Here is a 17012-nt window from a genome sequence, read left to right as displayed (position 1 = left end):
AGCTGCTGGACAGAACAAAGAAAAACAAACCGATGTTTTTGCTGAGTCAGGAAAATGCCTGTTGGAGCTCCAACATGATTGTTGACGGTGTTCCTCCTCTTTCTGCTCCGCTGACGTCCTCATTTTCAGTTTCCTGATCAGACAAACTAAACTCTTTTCCAGGTTTGAATCATCAGAAGAAGAAGAAACTTCCACCTTTGTGCCACATGCTCAGAGAATCCACTTCCAGAACAGCAGAGATTCCCGCCACATGTGACAGAGCATCCAGGTGATCTCTAACTACAGGACATCATCACCTGCCTGTGACAGTCACACCTCCATTCTAGATGCAGCCAATGACCTCTAGGCTGTTTGAGGCTCAGAACAACATGACAGCCAGGAAGACCATCCCTCCTCCTGACCACCAGCTGCTCTGTCTCACAATGGCTGCCATGAGGAAGACTCCATGAAGAGTTAACGCCCAGAGGTCTGCTGGACCAGACACCATTCCTGACAGAGTGATCAGAGAGTGCAGAGCAGCTGCTAGACGTCTGATGTCTGACAGGAAATCTTCTAGCAGATGTCAGCTCCATCCCATCAGACGTTAGCTGACAGACTGGCGGCCATGAGCTGGAACAGCAGTCAGAAACACAGTCAATTCAATTATTCAATTTTATTTGTATAGCCCAAAATCACAACAAAAGTCGTCTCGATGGGCTTCGAAGTAAAACATGAAATCAAAAGGATCACGAATACAAAGAGTTCAATAGAAAAATACTAAAATGAACTAACAAACTGACTAAGCTATACTGGCATCCCTGCCCTTAGACCCCCCTTCGCGGTAAGGAAAAACTCCCAAAAAAAACGGATTCCGGAAAAAACGAAGAAACCTCAGGGGTGCCCACATGAAGGAGGGATCCTCCCCCAGGACGGACAGGCGATTTACCAGAACTCTTAGAGAGGAATCTAAGTTTCTGTTAAGGCTAAAAGACTGAGGTTGTTATCGGTGATTAACTCATTGACTAAAAGGGACTTGGAGGAAGAGGATCGAATGTTTAATAAACCGCATTTAATGACATAATTCTGCTTGTGACAACTGCTGTCGGTCACTTTTAAGTTTCTATGACGCGCTCCTTTCATTTGTCTTTCAGCACATAAGCTAAAGCTAGGACCTGCTTGACTTTCCCTGCATGGGTTTTGCACCGGCACTAACCCTAAGGGAGGCTCAGAGGAGCGTTTTCCACTGCTGCTCTGTGCCCGGGTCTCGTCTCTGGATTGTCAGGTTAACAGACTAAGGCTAGCAGAAATGTTTCTAGAAAGAAGAGCGGCACCGTCCCGAGTGGGATGGACGCCGTCTCTCCGCATGAGACCGGGCTTCCCCCAAAACGCGCTCCAGTTATCCACAAAACCAACGCCGTTTTCTGGGCACCATCTAGAAAGCCAGCGGTTAAATGATGAAAAGCGGCTGTACATTTCATCATTGACTAAGTTCGGCAGGGGACCAGAGAAAATTACAGTGTCTTACAGTTTCTGAGCAAAAGTGATGTGGATAAAGTTCATTACAGAGCAGATTAAGAATCATGTACCTAGTACAGGAAATAAACAAACAGCATTTCCTCTTTTAGGACAGGAAAAAGATAGACTTCCTTTTTCTGATGAAGCTCTAACTTCAAATATAATAACATCAAATGTCTTCTTTTGTCTGATTTTCACCTTCAGTAACTACATTTTATATTTTAGTAATCTGTGATTCATCCTTTCATTCTCACATCACTCACAAATGTACTGACACTAAAAATATTGAGTGGGAGGAGCCAAGACTTTCTTTTCTATAATTTAGTCATCATCAAACAGGAAAGGAACATTTACAGTGAGAGACCAACAACCTAAGAATGACTCTGCTACTAGAATTCATCTTTATTTTCATGATTCAGTCTGGAGGTAATATTTCTTTGAAAAACATTTCTTACTTTTACTTTAAAATAGTTGTTTACCACATATAGTCAGTCTATTTTATAAATGACAAGATTTCTTTGTTTAAAAAAATGGGTTTTGTAAAAGTAGATTATTAATAGAATAAAGATGATTGTTTTGTTTTTGATAAAAATATGTTTTCATTTGAAGATTCCTCAGCATTTTATAAACAAATGCAAATTCAGTTTTAAAGTTCAATTTTATGCAAAAATACATATTTGAATGCTGACAGCTGAAGCTGTGAAGATGATGAAGAATGTCAACACAGTAAAAAAAAGTCAAGAAGTGGAAATATTTGCTAAAACTGAAATAACTTCCTTAAACTAAAATGACTTTTGCTGTTTTAACTGATAAAGCTGCACTAAATGGTAATAAAGATGAAAAGAACCCGTTTTCTTGAGTAAAACAATAATTGAGGAAGAAACTAAAAGGAAGACTCGTAAGGACACAAACATGAACGCTACAGATGTCAGAAACTGATTGACTGATGTTTTAGCAAAAAGAAAAGTTACTTTTAAGGATTTGAGGGTTCTTTCATTTCATGGTTTAAATTAATTCAAGCTTAGGAAAATAGCCAAATGTTTAAAAATTGGCTTTAGTTTTTTAATGCCTAATAGGTTGTATATATTTTTCTAATACTATCAATTGCAGAGAAAAACTAAATACTTCATCAGAATTCACAATTCTATCCAGAAAAAGTCTGAGTTAAAGATGAGAATGATGAAAATATTAGAGAAAAGTAAAGATGTGTTTATATGTAAGCATTTGTGTTACATAATTAAAAATAAAAGAAAAAACCAGAAATGCTTTTTCTTTTTCAAAATGAGGTTTAATCAAAATTAAAATGAAAAAGCAATCTGCCAAAATGCTTTTTCTTTTTCTTCTTCAACACAGCTTATTCTGTCACTTTATTAAAATGATAAAGAAAATGGTATTTGACATTTCATTTTTAAAAAGTTCTCTTCTAAATGTGTAGCAAAATTCATTTAGAAATGTCTAATTTGACATTAAAATAGATTAATAGAAATGCTTTTTCATTTTCAAAATGTAACTGCATTAAATGATTCAAAATTAAAATGAAAAATCAATATTTCAAAATGCTTTTTCATTTTCTACTTAAAAACTGCTTATTCTGTATCATAATTGAAACGAAAATGGAAAGAGAGAATTGTATTTTCATTTTAACATCCACCCTGCGAATAATGTCACAAAATTCAATTCCACTTAGCATTTCTAGAGGGCCGGCTGCTAAGAGACACAGACATGCTAGGAGCAGTGCGGTCAGGCTTGTAGCTTTGTGTTAGCGGCAGAGGAGAGGGCTTTGTGACGGTGTAGGTACCATGACCATTAGGTCTGGAACTTCCATTCGTAGTCCTTTCAGCTGAGGATGACGTCACACTACGGTAACCCCACTTGGACAAACTACGTACATTGAGTTCTGCTCAGGGTCGACATATTCTAATTTCATGTTTTCTTTTGTAACCTTAAGTTCTTTTCCCTCATAAATTGTGTCTGACAATATTCTTTGTAATTTTTTATAAAGAGATTTTTGCCACCATCCACTTGTTATTCAAGTTTAAGTTCAGCCGTGGCTAAAAATGTTGTTAGCACGGCTAAATGTTGTTCTTCCGGGTCCATTCTGCCAATAATAAAACACTGGGAGCACGAATTACCAAAAAATATAAGTGATGATTGTACACAGCTTCTCAGTATGAGGTGCCGTGTAGGACATTATTCAGAATTAGCATTCACATACACATGTGAAATCTCTCACACACACTAGTGAAATGCTTGTATACATACAACTGAAAATGTATTCATTCACATACACATGTGAAATCTCTCACATACACATGTGAAATCTCTCACATACACTACTGAAAATGCTCTCACATACACATGTGAAATGCTCTCACACACACTACTGAAAATGCTCTCACACACACTACTGAAAATGCTCTCACACACACTACTGAAAATGCTCTCACACACACTACTGAAAATGCTCTCACACACACTACTGAAAATGCTCTCACACACACTACTGAAAATGCTCTCACACACACATGTGAAAATTTCAATAAAAACGGAAGGCATTTCAGTAGAAACAACGTTTTTTTTTTTTACTTTATTGTTAGAAAAGAAGTTGCTCGACTGAAGGCATTTCAGTGGAAATGAACCTGTGTCCGAATTCCTGCCCTGATCCCTAACTACTAAAACCCTATATAGTGCAGAACTATATAGTTCTATATAGTTCTCTGAATTTAAAAGCAATTCAGACACCCGTGCTCAGTACTTTTTTCTTTTGGGTGTTGTTCATAACGCGCTTGACACGGAAACAAAGTGGCGCATTACCGCCACCACCTGGTCTGGAGGCGAACTACTCCTATTTAACGCGGAGAATGACACTTATTTGTCAGAGTAAAAACATAATAAATATAAACATTTTACAGAGACTATTTATGAATCTGCTGTGTTCTGATCATGGAAAACGTGACTGATTTATAAATAATTAAATTACAAACACTTTGGTGTTGATTTAATGTATTTGTTCATAAATAAACCCCCAAGTTATTTTTTCATGCCAATATTTATTTTGTTTTTGTGCCGCTGAACGATTAACGGGCTCTTGCAAGGAGGCATTTTTTTCTGTAGTTTTCTTACACCTTACTGAAAATGGCTTTGAAAATGAATCTGTCCGTGTTCCTGGCAATAATTCAACCGTTTTTCGTGAGATCAAACTGAAAACGAGCAGATATGCAGCATCACAGGACGGCAAGGGCAAGCAGACATCTCAGAAGATTTCCTCTGGATGCCCTGACCAGACAGAATAACTTGTGAGTTAAACTTAAAGCTTTATTTTTAGTTAAACTTAAACTTTAACTTAAACTTTGTTACTAATCATGCTCAAGGTTACACAGTCTGCTGGGTAAGAGTTTAACATTCTTTTTCAAGTGAGTTGTGTAGTCCAGTTACATGAAACACTTGTGAGTTCAAAGTTTAGAATTTTTTATTCAGAGTCAAACCATATCACTTGTTTTAAACAAAAACAAAACAAAAACTTTCATTTTTAAAAGTTTAAATGAAAATCCAAAAACCCAGCCAAATAAAAACCACGAGATTTTCCAGAATTAATAAATACTTCATAATCTAAAATGTAAGACATCAAAATAAATAGAAACATTAAAAAAATGTGATTTAATTTCCTCAATGAAATAATTAATGTTGCATTTTCCAGGGTCTTTCACGTCTCTACCGCTTTACCAACACAAAGGTGTCTGTCCTGGCCCTTTACGCTGACGGTCCGTCCGACACAAGACTGGATTTTCGGTTGACCCGCAGGACCATCGAGCATCTGGGTCGATGGTCCTGAAGCATCAGCTTCGGGTTCCTCACACTCTGGGGGGTCACAGGAGACTGACGTCCTGGTGTTTCTTTTCTGGCTGGCGTGTGGCACATCTTACAGTGTGGTAGCCAGAGTCTTTGACATGACACGGTCCACCGTGAGCGATGTTGTCCACAGGACGGCAGACCGCATCTTCCAGCTGATGAGCAGGGTCACCCAGCTTCCCAGTGGGAATGAACTACCATAAGTCGCCTCTGGATTTTAGCAGCTCGCTTGGTCTTTCTCCTTCCAAAGGGTCACAAGGAGCATTGATGGCTGCCACATAAGAATAAAGGCCCTAAAAGATAATGCAGCTTGTTATTTTAACAGGAAGCTTTTTTATTCCATTAAAATGCATGCTGTATGTGACTCTAATGCCAAATTTATAGATATTTTTGTTGAGAATCCAGGATCAATCCATGATTCACGGGTTCTACGTAAAAGCCCAATTTATGTAAATCAAACAAACCCACCTGAAGGATCCTTTTGGGTGATGGTGGGTATCCCTGCATTGCACATCCCATCATGCTGCTGACACCCTACAGGGAACCCATGAGGAATGCCATTGAGGCAGTTACAACCAGAACCACTCCAGAACACGCTCTGTTGTGAAGAGAGCATTTGGCATGATAAAGATGAGGAGGAGAGCAATATTTCTGGGGTCACTGGAAGTAAAACCAACCTTTGCAATGAAAATCATTGCCTGCAGTTCAATTCTGCACATTCTGTGCATCAGCAAAGGCGACTGCTTAGCCACAGATGTTGAGCCACAGCAGGACAACACCATGAACATGCAGGACGAGCAGAGTCACGTCTGTCTGCAAGGACAAATCTTTGCTTTCCTTTCAGCTCCAACTGTGACACACATGACTCTAGAAGACCAGGATTATTGTTAACATGTATAAAAATAAATATTAACATATAAAACGAAATTCTAAATATGTACATCCGATATTTATATGAAAATCCTTTTAAGATTGTTAAAAATAGCTCAGATTTAAATAATACATGTAAATTATTCATTTTTGTTCATACATTTATTAAACAAATTGGAAAAACAATGGCTGCATTACATTTTAGAACAATAATTTCAACTCAAGTAAACTTAACAGACTCTCCTGTCGCTGTTCCTCCCTTCTAGCCCTTTCCTCCTCTCTCTTCTGGGTCTTTAACATAAACCTTTAACCCAGTACGACAACGATTAACCGTTTATTAAAATGAAGTCAAATCTGATCATATGTCTCTACCCATCTGGCACGAGCTAGCTTGAAAACAAACAGGCTATCTTTCTCCATCCGCAAATGGATCGGATTTTCCTCATCCTCGTCTGTCCCTACATATATGAACACATTTAAAACATGTGTTAATAACTTGTGACTACGGTTAGAAGTCACTGCTTTTTGATGTAATATCTAGCGTTTGTTTTTAGCCTTCGGCGCTAATTCGCGTTAGCGTTAGCTTTAGCATTACTGAAATTGATGAGCTTCAAAACAATCTAGGTTGTTGATTGAGGAATATAACATATTAAACACATCATCCTAAGTATTTACAAATATATTTTACAACAGATACTGGATATTTTTTAATATACTTACACGTTTCGGTGGTTTTCCTTGCGCAACCGGCTGCCATTTTCGAATGATTCAGACGAATGATTATCTCGCGATAATCAGCCAACTTCCGTTTCTACTGAAATGCCTTCCGTTTCTGTCGAAAATTTCAGTAGTGTGTGTGAGAGCATTTTCACATGTGTATGTGAGAGGATTTTCAGTAGTGTATGTGAGAGGATTTCAGTAGTGTGTGTGAGAGGATTTCAGTAGTGTGTGTGAGAGGATTTCAGTAGTGTGTGTGAGAGGATTTCAGTAGTGTGTGTGAGAGGATTTCAGTAGTGTGTGTGAGAGGATTTCAGTAGTGTGTGTGAGAGGATTTCAGTAGTGTGTGTGAGAGGATTTCAGTAGTGTGTGTGAGAGCATTTCACATGTGTATGTGAGAGCATTTTCAGTAGTGTGTGTGAGAGCATTTCACATGTGTATGTGAGAGCATTTTCAGTAGTGTGTGTGAGAGCATTTCACTAGTGTGTGTGAGAGATTTCACATGTGTATGTGAATGCTAATTCTGAATAATGTCCTACACGGCACCTCATATCTCAGGACTATGTAGATATATTTCCACCTTCTGCGATCTTCCATCGGATGCCTAATGCTAACCCTTCTTGCATCCAAGAAAAAAGCACTGAACGCACGGATTTAAAATTATGACCGAGCAGGTCCTTAATAATAATCACAACAGTTATAAAAGCACATTTAGAAGATCGTCTCCTGCAGCTTCCTGCTGATTTTGCTGTTCCAGGACAGTTATAGCTCCTTGAACAGCTCTAACAGATTTCACCATGCTAAACTTTTGGCGTTTGCTGGTTGGACTAACACGCACTGACATCATCTAATCTTAATCATCAATGCTAACTGGAAGTGTGTTATGTGACACTATTCGCAGGGTGGATGTGAAACTGAAAATGCAATCCCCTCTTTGCACTTTTATTTTAATTATGACACAGAATTTAGCGGTTTTGAAGACTCTTCTTTGATTCTGTTTGTGATTCTGATTGTGATTTTCTCTTTCTTCTTGTTTCTCCTGCAGGTTTCAGTTTTGAGATCCTCTATAAAAGAGTTGGAGATGAAGCCGTTTTACCTTGTAACATTGATAGATCCTCTGACCGGGATCTTTACTGGTCTATCTACAGACTTGAAAAAACATTTTCAGAGCTAATAAGCTGCAGTGGAAATGTCCACAGTTCAGCCAGAGCTTTAAGGCTGAGTGTGAGCAGTGACTGCTCCCTGCTCATCAGATACATCACTGAAGATGATGCTGGTCAGTACGCCTGTCAGCGCAGAAACAACAACATTGTCACCGTTGTGGATCTGAATACTTTGAGCAGTGAGTAATCTGACCAGAAGAATTCTGTGACTCCATGAATGTCAACAATCTGATCTGATCCAAAAAAAGAACTCAGAGCCTGAAGAGACTCTGACATGTGAACTCATGTAATCATTTAGGTCAAACTGCTGACAAAGCATGTTTAGTATGAGAGATGTGAGAGAGTCGGCTCAAGGGAGAAAATATTGCATTTCATTCTTTTACATAGCAAATAGGTTGAAGTGATGAATCCATAAACAGCAAAGATCAATGTCTCTCATGACGGATCACTGATTAATCAGGTGATCTGAGTGTTTGACAGTTTCCTGTTTTGTTGAACTTGACAAACCTCTGATGTGTCACACATTAAAAAAGTGTTTGGTTGAAAATTCAATTAAGGACAAAAATAATATTCTGAAAACTTGATTCTATTTTGTTTGTCTTTAGTCTCTTCGTCTCCTTCAGATGTTCATGGAAGTGTGGACCTAACATGCTCCTTCAAGGGCTATGATGTACCGTCTTTCTTTAAAGAACGTTATGGCTGTAAGAAAAGCCGCATCATCTGGATGAATGAGACGGGATTTCAACTGTCTGGTAAAAATCCGGAGTTTGAGGTGAAAAACCAAACAAACTGTGATTCTGTTCTGACTGTGAAACATCAGAGTGGAAACTCCAAAAGATTCAGCTGCCAGTTTGTTGACTATAAGAAAGTGCAGATAGATGCCGTCTACGTTCTCACAGGTAAGAGCTTTGGATGATTTAACTTTATAATAGTCTTCTAACAAATGATATATTTTCACAGTTTAGAAAGAAAAACACTTTCTGTTCTTTTAAGTGACTCCTGTGAATCTTTGCTCTGTCAGGATTTTCAGAATAAAACAAAACAAACTTTTAATGTCAATCAAAATGTATATTTGATTTGAACTTTTCTATATAAATGTCATTGTTGTTATTTTTACCAAACTATCGGGAAAATAAATTGAGGTTAAAACTTTTAACTCATTTATGTTGGTTGTTATGCAAGCGTCACAGAAGAAAAGATAGATAAAAATAAAATAATATTTTCTGTTGAAACAGGTTTTTATTACAAATAGAAGCAAACATTGAATTCAATAAAACAAACTTCTCTTTAAAGCAGGTTTTGTACTTTTATAAAAGAACCTGTTTGGAGATTATTTTAGAAAAGCATAAATGTAATCACAACTACAAAAAACGTTTTAGAGGAGCTTGAGGAAATGTATAACAACAAAGAAGAAATGAAAACCTAAAAAAACTCAGCAGCAGAACAAAATCTGATAATTATGGAACAAGTTTGTTTTACAAATGTTCATTTCTCCAGACTTTGATTCTCTGTTGATTTAACCAAAGGGAGATGTGGAGAGTGGACTGTTCATTTGTTGTTGTAGTTTTTTCCATTTCTTGTTTTCTGCAGATGTCTGGGGGGGGGGGGGGGGGGGTCCTAAAGCAGGTTATGCTAGTTACCAGGCTAAGTTTGAGGCTAAGAAAGCAGTGTGTTGTTCTGAGTCAGTTGATGATGCTGATCGCAGTGCTAGCACTTTTAGCCACATGCAGCTCAGTTAGCCTTACAGATAGAGAAGGGGGGGGGGGGGGGGGGTTAGATGTGTGTAGTGGAAGCTACACTACTACTAGAGAGGGGGCAGCGAGGGAGGTGGTGCGAAGAGGGGTGCGGGTGGCGAGTAGAGGTAGGCAAGGGGGGCGAGTAGCGCCTGCGGGTCATACAACGCCACTCATGGCTTTAATTTGATTCTTGTTCTGTCAGTCTTTGACTTTGTCAAGTTTGATTGTTTAAAGTTCAGAACTGTCACCTTTCTACCATTAAAAGCACTTTTTGACTCATTCTGTTCACATTAAAATGAAGAAAACCTTCTGAATGGATCTGAGGTAAAGGTCTATTTCTAAAGAAAGAGGAAAAAAACTTCCTTGAGGAATTTAAAAACTGTGTCTCTTTAATGGTTTGATGTCACAAAAATAGAAGCAAAGTCTTCATTTTCAGTTTTATCTTTATTTATCATTAAAGAAGAAATCAAACCATGAATGACTCCAAAAGTAGAATTAAGGAGAAATATGTTCATATCAAAACATTATATTGAATTAATGTCACTTTTGTCTAAAAATCCAGAATTTGATGTCAGTTATGAAAAAATGTTTTTCAATATTAATAATTTTTATCATTTAATAATATTACCCTGAAAACAAAACTTTGCAGATCTAATTATCTTGTTGTATCTCTTCAGTGACTGTTGTGTTAAAGGTTGAACTTTTTCTTCTTTTCTCTCCTGCAGACATCAGTGAACAAACTAAACATCTTCATCACAGAGCTGGAGATGACGTCCTTTTACCTTGTAGAACTACATCCTCCTCTTCCTCCTGCTCTGATGTTACCTGGCTGAACCAGGAAGATCCAGATGAAGCACTAAGACCAGAAGTACACAATGGAAGTGTTGTCCAGAGTTCAGCTAGAGCTTCCAGGCTGAATGTGAGCAGCGACTGCTCTCTGCTCATCACAAACATCACTGATGAAGATGCTGGTCGATATCTCTGTCGGCTCAGGAACAAGAATACGTTTGAGGCGTATCTTAATATTTTGAGCAGTGAGTATTCTGACATGAATAATAATGTGACTTCATGATTGTCAACATTCTGATCTGATCCAAAAACAGCTCAAACCCTGAAGAGACTCTGACGTTTGGAGTTTTTTAATCTAAATCTCCAGATTCTATAATAGATCAGAGATTAGTCCTTTATTTATGTTCAGAGTCAGAACTAATCAGTTTTCATCTCAGATGAGGGGAGATTTATTCCACAATCCAGAGCTTCTGGGCTTTTGAAACAGAATTATAGGAGTTAGACCAGACAGAGCCGGAGAATCAGGACTAGAAAGACAAAGAAAAAGCCGACAACAAAGTTTCAGCTTCATGCAGAAAACATTTCTTTAGGTTCATTTTATATAGTTTTATATTATTTCCATAATATTGTTAGTTGAAAGTTGTCAGAAAATGACAAGCAGTGACTTTATCATGTAAAAACGTCTAACAGAGAAACTTTTCTGTTTCTGTTTTCCTTCAGTTTCTAAAGATCCAGCAGACGTTCCGCCCAGAGGAAGTGGAAGTGTCACATTCCAGTGTTCACTGAGTAGATTTGATCCAACTATTCCCTGCAGACAGAACAGCATCATCTGGATGAATGAGACGGGATCTCAGCTGTCTGGTGACGGAGTTGGGTTGGACTGTGTTTCTGTTCTGACTGTGAAACATCAGAGAGGAAACAACCAAACATTCATCTGTCAGTTTGTGGAGGATGAGGAAGTGAAGACAGATGCTGTCTATGTTCTGGACTTCTCAGGTAAAACTGTTTTTATTATTTTGAACAACAAAGACAAATTGTGAAAGTCAAAGCCATTTACAAATATTTTAGTTGATGCTGGTAAATCTGTTGTCTGCAGATCTTTCTGGTCATAATTTCATCATCATCGTTGGAGCCGTGATGAAGGTGGTGTTGATGTTTCTGGTTGTGGTTGCTGCTCTGGTCTACATGTCCAGGAGGAGAACCAAAGGGAACGAGGACCAGAGAACTAGAACAAGTACTGTCACTCTTTTACTCTTCATCATCTGCTGATGTGGATGATGTCATTTCCTGTTTCTCTCAGCTCATGAAAACCAATGAAGTTGGTGATCTTAAACATTATTTACACTTTTAGAAATAAAAAAAAGCTGCTTGATCTTCTAAATTCTGCTTCTTCAGGGAGAAGAACTGTTGCTGGTGATGAAGACGCCCTGTGAAGAAGAGATTTTTTTATTTGTTGTTGTTTAAAAGAATGCAGATATTTTCTTCTCTATGATTTTTTTTCTTTATTTCCTTTTAAATATTTCAGCTGCAGTAGTTTTATTTGCTCAGATCTGGCTTCACCTGCCAAATTTCTAAGTATAATAGTATAGATGCAAGAAATGGAGTGTGTGTGTGTGTGGGTGTGTGTGTGTGTGTGTGTCAATGTATCCTATTGACTTTATATTTTTTCCGAATCAGGTCAAAATATATAACTCCAGGTTAATATCTATATATGTATAGACGTACATTTGTTTGTCTTCTTTGGTATTTCCTTGTTTTGATTGCTTAAAATAAACCACTTTTTGTTTTTGTGACTAACATCCATGTTTTTTAAGGACTACGACTTTGGAACTTGTCACAGATGAAAATGTTTTCCACATTGATGACAGAGACTGAGCTCTCTTCCAGAATGACATTTCTGCAGATCAAACTGAAACACAAGTGAAAAGACCTTCTAGATTTCTATAATGTGTTTACAGCTCTGAAACAAAACTAACAGAACAATTTTACATTTTAGTTGTCAAGTCTGCTGCCCAGTGGCATCAACGCACTACACGGTCCTTAAAAACAACATAGTTGTGTTTTTTAGACACAGAAGAGTAAAAATAAAGTCAAATGGAAAATATTTTTGAATGAACGAAATCAACACAAAAAGAAAAGAAAACAGCTATGGAGTCATTCTAGATGTTTCTGGTTGTTTGATTGATGATTTTTGAGCCTCAACATCAGGGGATAAACAGGCTCCACTGTGTGTCATGTGGTGTCAAACCTCTGCCATATATATTAATAATCCACTGCATGTAGTTAACACACATTGTGGTTTTTCTATCTTTATCAGCACTTGCCCCTTATAATCTCTTGCTTTTATTTGAACATATCATGTAACTTCCTCACAGAAACACTCATGCAGAGTTTCCTGTCTCCACAGAGAGTGAATGTTAATATCCAGAATCAGAATCAGGTTTATTGAAGAGTTCTACAAAAGCATCAGTAATTAATCTTTATGTCTGGATCATGTGATCATTCAGAGACTAATAATAAAAAAATAAAAAGGAAAATTAGAGAATATTTTTGTTATTGTCTCCATGAAAATAAGAAAAATATCATCAAGAGCTGGAGACCTAAGCAGACTGCCTCTTGCATGCCTCAGCGGCTCTATCTGAACGCCAGCTCGCCTCTGTAAGGAGCCCGATTGCCAATTAAGCAGCAAGACGGCTCCGGAAACCGGAAACAGCAGGTTAAGAAAATGGATGGAACCATCAAAGTTGTACGTTTAAAGGCGGTCATCTGGACTTGGTTTTTTAAGTTGAAGACGTTTCACCTCTTATCCAAGAGGCTATGTCAATTCTGAATTAGCTGGTAAAAGTGATGGTATATATGTGCTCATGGGGGAGGAGTCAGACCTGACACGGGATGGTATTGTCTACTTAGCCTACATGTTTTCAGATTATGTTTTTATAAATCTGAAAGTCACCAAAGTGTTTAACAAACTTTTTTATGCATTGAAAAGGTCAAATGTTTGTGTGTTGGAAGTCCCAACCTGACAGATGAGCAGAATAATAAGGCAGGCAAAGCCGTAACACTGCCCCCTGGTGGACAGGAACTCAGCAGTGCAGCTTCAGGATGGAGTGGCTTCCAACAGATCAGATCAACGTTCTGCTCTCTGCTAAAGAGGCAGAACGTCTCCTTCTAAGAAGAATCCAGAGTTCCTGATCACAAACATCAACTGAAGCCCAAATCAGAGCTGATCAGACTGCATGGAGCCCAAGCTCCAGAAAAGAGGAGAGAAGAAGAAGTCGTCCACAGGAAGCTTCACCTTAGAGGAAAAGAGGAGCTGCTGAACTAAAGTACTCGAGTACTGAGGAAGACTTTCAACCTCTGATGGATTCTGTAGAACATTTGGAACTAGAATGTAGAAAGTGCTTCAGTTCCATCAGCTGTCAGTCTGCAGCAGCTTCATCTGCTGCCTCCATCCTCTCTCTGTGAGTCTCTGCAGAGTTTTTCTGCAGCTGCTGGTTTTTCTGCAGCAGCAGCAGCATCAGAGCCAGAGAGCCAAAGAAAGTGGAAAGTCTGAGAAGGAAGCAGCTCTGAAGCTCTGCAGCTGACGGTGCAGCTTCAGGACTCATGAGGAGGAGCACATGCACGGCTCTGATGCTGCTGAACGTCTGACTGAGATGATCCACATTCAGAAGAGAGTTTCAGAGTGAAAGACGTGTGGAAGAAGAGAATCCTGAAGGTTTCTGTGCAGACATGAACTCAGTCAGAGAGCGTCTGAATGTTGGAGGATCCAGAAGAAACCAGGAGCTCATGAAGGTGGTTCTGTTGGAGCAGAGAGCAGAACTCTGATCCCAGTTTCAGGAACAATGCAGGCTCATGTTCTGGACTGAAGAGTTCTCCTGAAATGTTCTGTTCAGACTTCTTCAGGATCACATCTGTGTGTGAATGTGGAGGTTTGTCTGAACCAAGCTGCAGCTCACGTTGAAGCTCCTTCAGGCTCACACAGCAACAATGACAAAGACTGAAGCTGCTGTGCTGCCCTCTAGTGGCAAACATGGCATCTGCAGCACACATTTCTGCTTGGTTATTGGTTTCTGCTTTTACAGAAAGACACAAAAATGTTTCACCTTAACACAAACTAACAATCCACTCAGACAATGTTTCCTCCTTCAGTGTCACATCCAGAAACACTGAACAGTCTTCATCAGTGAAGAAGATTCTCATCTTCTCACCAGCTTCCTGCTCTGAAGGAAACATCTTCATCATCATCATCATGGACAGCCAGACCAACCTCTGTAGAAACACAATCCTCTAGTTCCAGACTAAAGAAATGATCCCTGAAAGTAGAGTCTTAGTGAGTTCTGGATGTTGTTTGTCCTCTTCTGTCTGCAGACAGGAACTCCTGCTCCTGGTCTCCTCCTGCAGATCACTAGCCGCGGTTACATGGGCAGAATATCCTGATCGGAACAATGGTCGGGTTAAAATTCACCCGTGCACATGGGATCAGAAAACCTTTTTCCGTCAGCATTTACAGGGGCGATGACGTCAGTGCTCACTCGGTGTGGCTACATGCTCTGCGCGAGCCAAGCATGTCTGATCAGTGCAGCAGGAGTCTTCGTGTTTGTGTAAAGTGAAGGGAAGGGAAAGGTGCTTTGTAACATTCAACGCTTCAGACCTCAGTCCGTCTGACTGTCTCCCGGGAGAACGGAGTCTCTGAGCAGAGGAGTAGCTTTGAGGTGGCTTTTAAAGGCAGAAGTGCCGCTTTGGGTAGTCCTGAGAAACCATGCAATCGTGTGAATTTGTGTTTCCAATCGTGTCCCGACAAAATAAAGGCTGAAGTTTTTCCTACATATTTACAGCCAAGATGCACATTGTGGCATTATGCCTGCAGTACGGAGTTTAAATGCATCAGAAGCTTAATGTTGTTGTTGACACGGATTAGCCGGATCCCAAACTCTTCTCCTGAATCTTATGTTTTTTTTTATTTTAATCGATACAATGATTATAAATCTGGTTTTTATTTTTCTCCCTCTCGGGTTAACGCAAACTTTCAGACTTGGGAGAAAGAGATGGAAAACCGCAGCCTGCAGCACAGCGGTCTAGAAGCTGAAGCAGAGACTCTGTAGGAGAATCTCGAACATGAGCATCATGTTTCACCCTTCTATTGACGTGTTCTCCCTACCATGACAAAGGTAGATAAAAGTGGAAAGATTTCAAGTAATCCATGGACACCAGTGAAGATCACTTCATTGAAGAAAAAAGGTTCAGAGCACTGTCTAGTGGGTCTAGATGACCCAAGTCCTAATGTTACAGTGCCTAGGATAGCACAAGGGTTACAGGCTAAGAGCCTGCTGGCTCTATTTCCATGTTCATAATTTTGTTGTTTGGCAAAGGGAAGGTTTCCCTCAATCTTCTCTGATTACAGTTTCTTGCAATGCTTTGCGAGTCGTATTCAAGTCAGTGAAGAGGTTTGGTTCTGCACTCTGCTGTGTCTGTGTTCCAATTCTTTGATTTTATTCTGTAATTGCTGCTGTTTATTCAACTTTTGTCTTGTTTTGCTGTTGCATAAGAAATGATGCTACAGTACCCCTTAAAAAGGCCTTTGCACAGTCAATAGTCAGCATGAGAGGGGATGTATCAGATGATTTATTCAGATCTAAGTAATATCTTAGTTCAGTTTTAATGAGAGGAATGAAATCTTTATCGTTAAGAAAAGAAGCATTCAGTCTCCACTGTCTAGTGCGGGGGTCGGCAACCCGCGGCTCAGGAGCCGCATGCAGCTCTTTAGCGCTGCCCTAGTGGCTCCCTGGAGCATTTTCAAAAATGTTTGAAAATGTAAGACGATGGGGGAGAGAAATATATTTTTTGTTTTAATATGGTTTATGTATTAGGAAAAACAAGACAAAAACATTCTTAACATTTTCCAATGCTGTAAGAATGTGTAGAACAAAAATTAAATTTCAACATTTCTGTCATCGAAGATTTGCGTCATAGTCTGCAACACACGTTTCTACCAGCAGAGTGGCGGACCGCTAGTGGCTGATGTAAATCGAATCACTGTCAGTTCCGTGCATTGCTTTGTAACAATTCACCCTCCACTCAGCGAAGGGAACGTCACAACGCCGTTCTACAGCTGGAGCATTAAATATCAAGACAATCTGCCCTGTAATATTACCAAGAAAAAAAACTCATAACAATTTGTTTGTGCAGTCGTGTATTGTGTGAGCGTGACAAACGTACATTAAACACTTCGCCCAATACCCAAACATCAAAAACCCAATTTCCCCAAATACACAATATATACAAAAACCCACAGTTTAAACCCAAGTCCCACAGTTTTGCTAGCAAAAAAAAGAAATACTCTGGAGGAAAAATGAGTGTTCGACAGTCTCACGCGTTTGGTGGGAGGCCGCTCCGC

General features: G+C 39.1%; 2 protein-coding genes, 1 long non-coding RNA gene and 1 other non-coding gene across 4 annotated transcripts in view; 1 reads left to right on the top strand and 3 right to left on the bottom strand.

Moving 5' to 3' along the window:
• Window positions 1–13149, top strand: part of LOC144986858 (uncharacterized) — a 164985-nt gene extending 151836 nt beyond the window's left edge. Inside the window, exons 4-9 of the mRNA XM_078935382.1 lie at window positions 7976–8272; window positions 8699–8992; window positions 10555–10863; window positions 11339–11614; window positions 11715–11852; window positions 12014–13149. Coding sequence (XP_078791508.1) covers window positions 7976–8272; window positions 8699–8992; window positions 10555–10863; window positions 11339–11614; window positions 11715–11852; window positions 12014–12051 — 1352 coding nt within the window. The 3' untranslated portion in view covers window positions 12052–13149. The remainder of the gene's footprint in view (window positions 1–7975; window positions 8273–8698; window positions 8993–10554; window positions 10864–11338; window positions 11615–11714; window positions 11853–12013) is intronic.
• Window positions 1–17012, bottom strand: part of LOC144987176 (uncharacterized) — a 427194-nt gene that overhangs the window by 266670 nt on the left and 143512 nt on the right. The window lies entirely within an intron of this gene.
• LOC144988131 (uncharacterized) lies at window positions 4946–7358 on the bottom strand. Its single transcript, XR_013651941.1, has 4 exons — window positions 6934–7358; window positions 6021–6210; window positions 5812–5941; window positions 4946–5636 (listed from the first exon to the last, which is right to left on the bottom strand). It is a non-coding gene; the product is annotated as an uncharacterized LOC144988131 (long non-coding RNA).
• Window positions 14740–14947, bottom strand: LOC144990738 (small nucleolar RNA U3). The gene has a single exon (XR_013654694.1). It is a non-coding gene; the product is annotated as a small nucleolar RNA U3 (small nucleolar RNA).

Source organism: Oryzias latipes, chromosome 2 (assembly GCF_053564925.1).
Source record: "Oryzias latipes strain Hd-rR chromosome 2, Olatipes_Hd-rR_3.1".
Lineage (NCBI taxonomy): Eukaryota > Metazoa > Chordata > Actinopteri > Beloniformes > Adrianichthyidae > Oryzias > Oryzias latipes.
The sequence above is the reverse complement of the archived record's forward strand: the minus strand, read 5'-3'. Positions and strand labels throughout refer to the sequence as shown.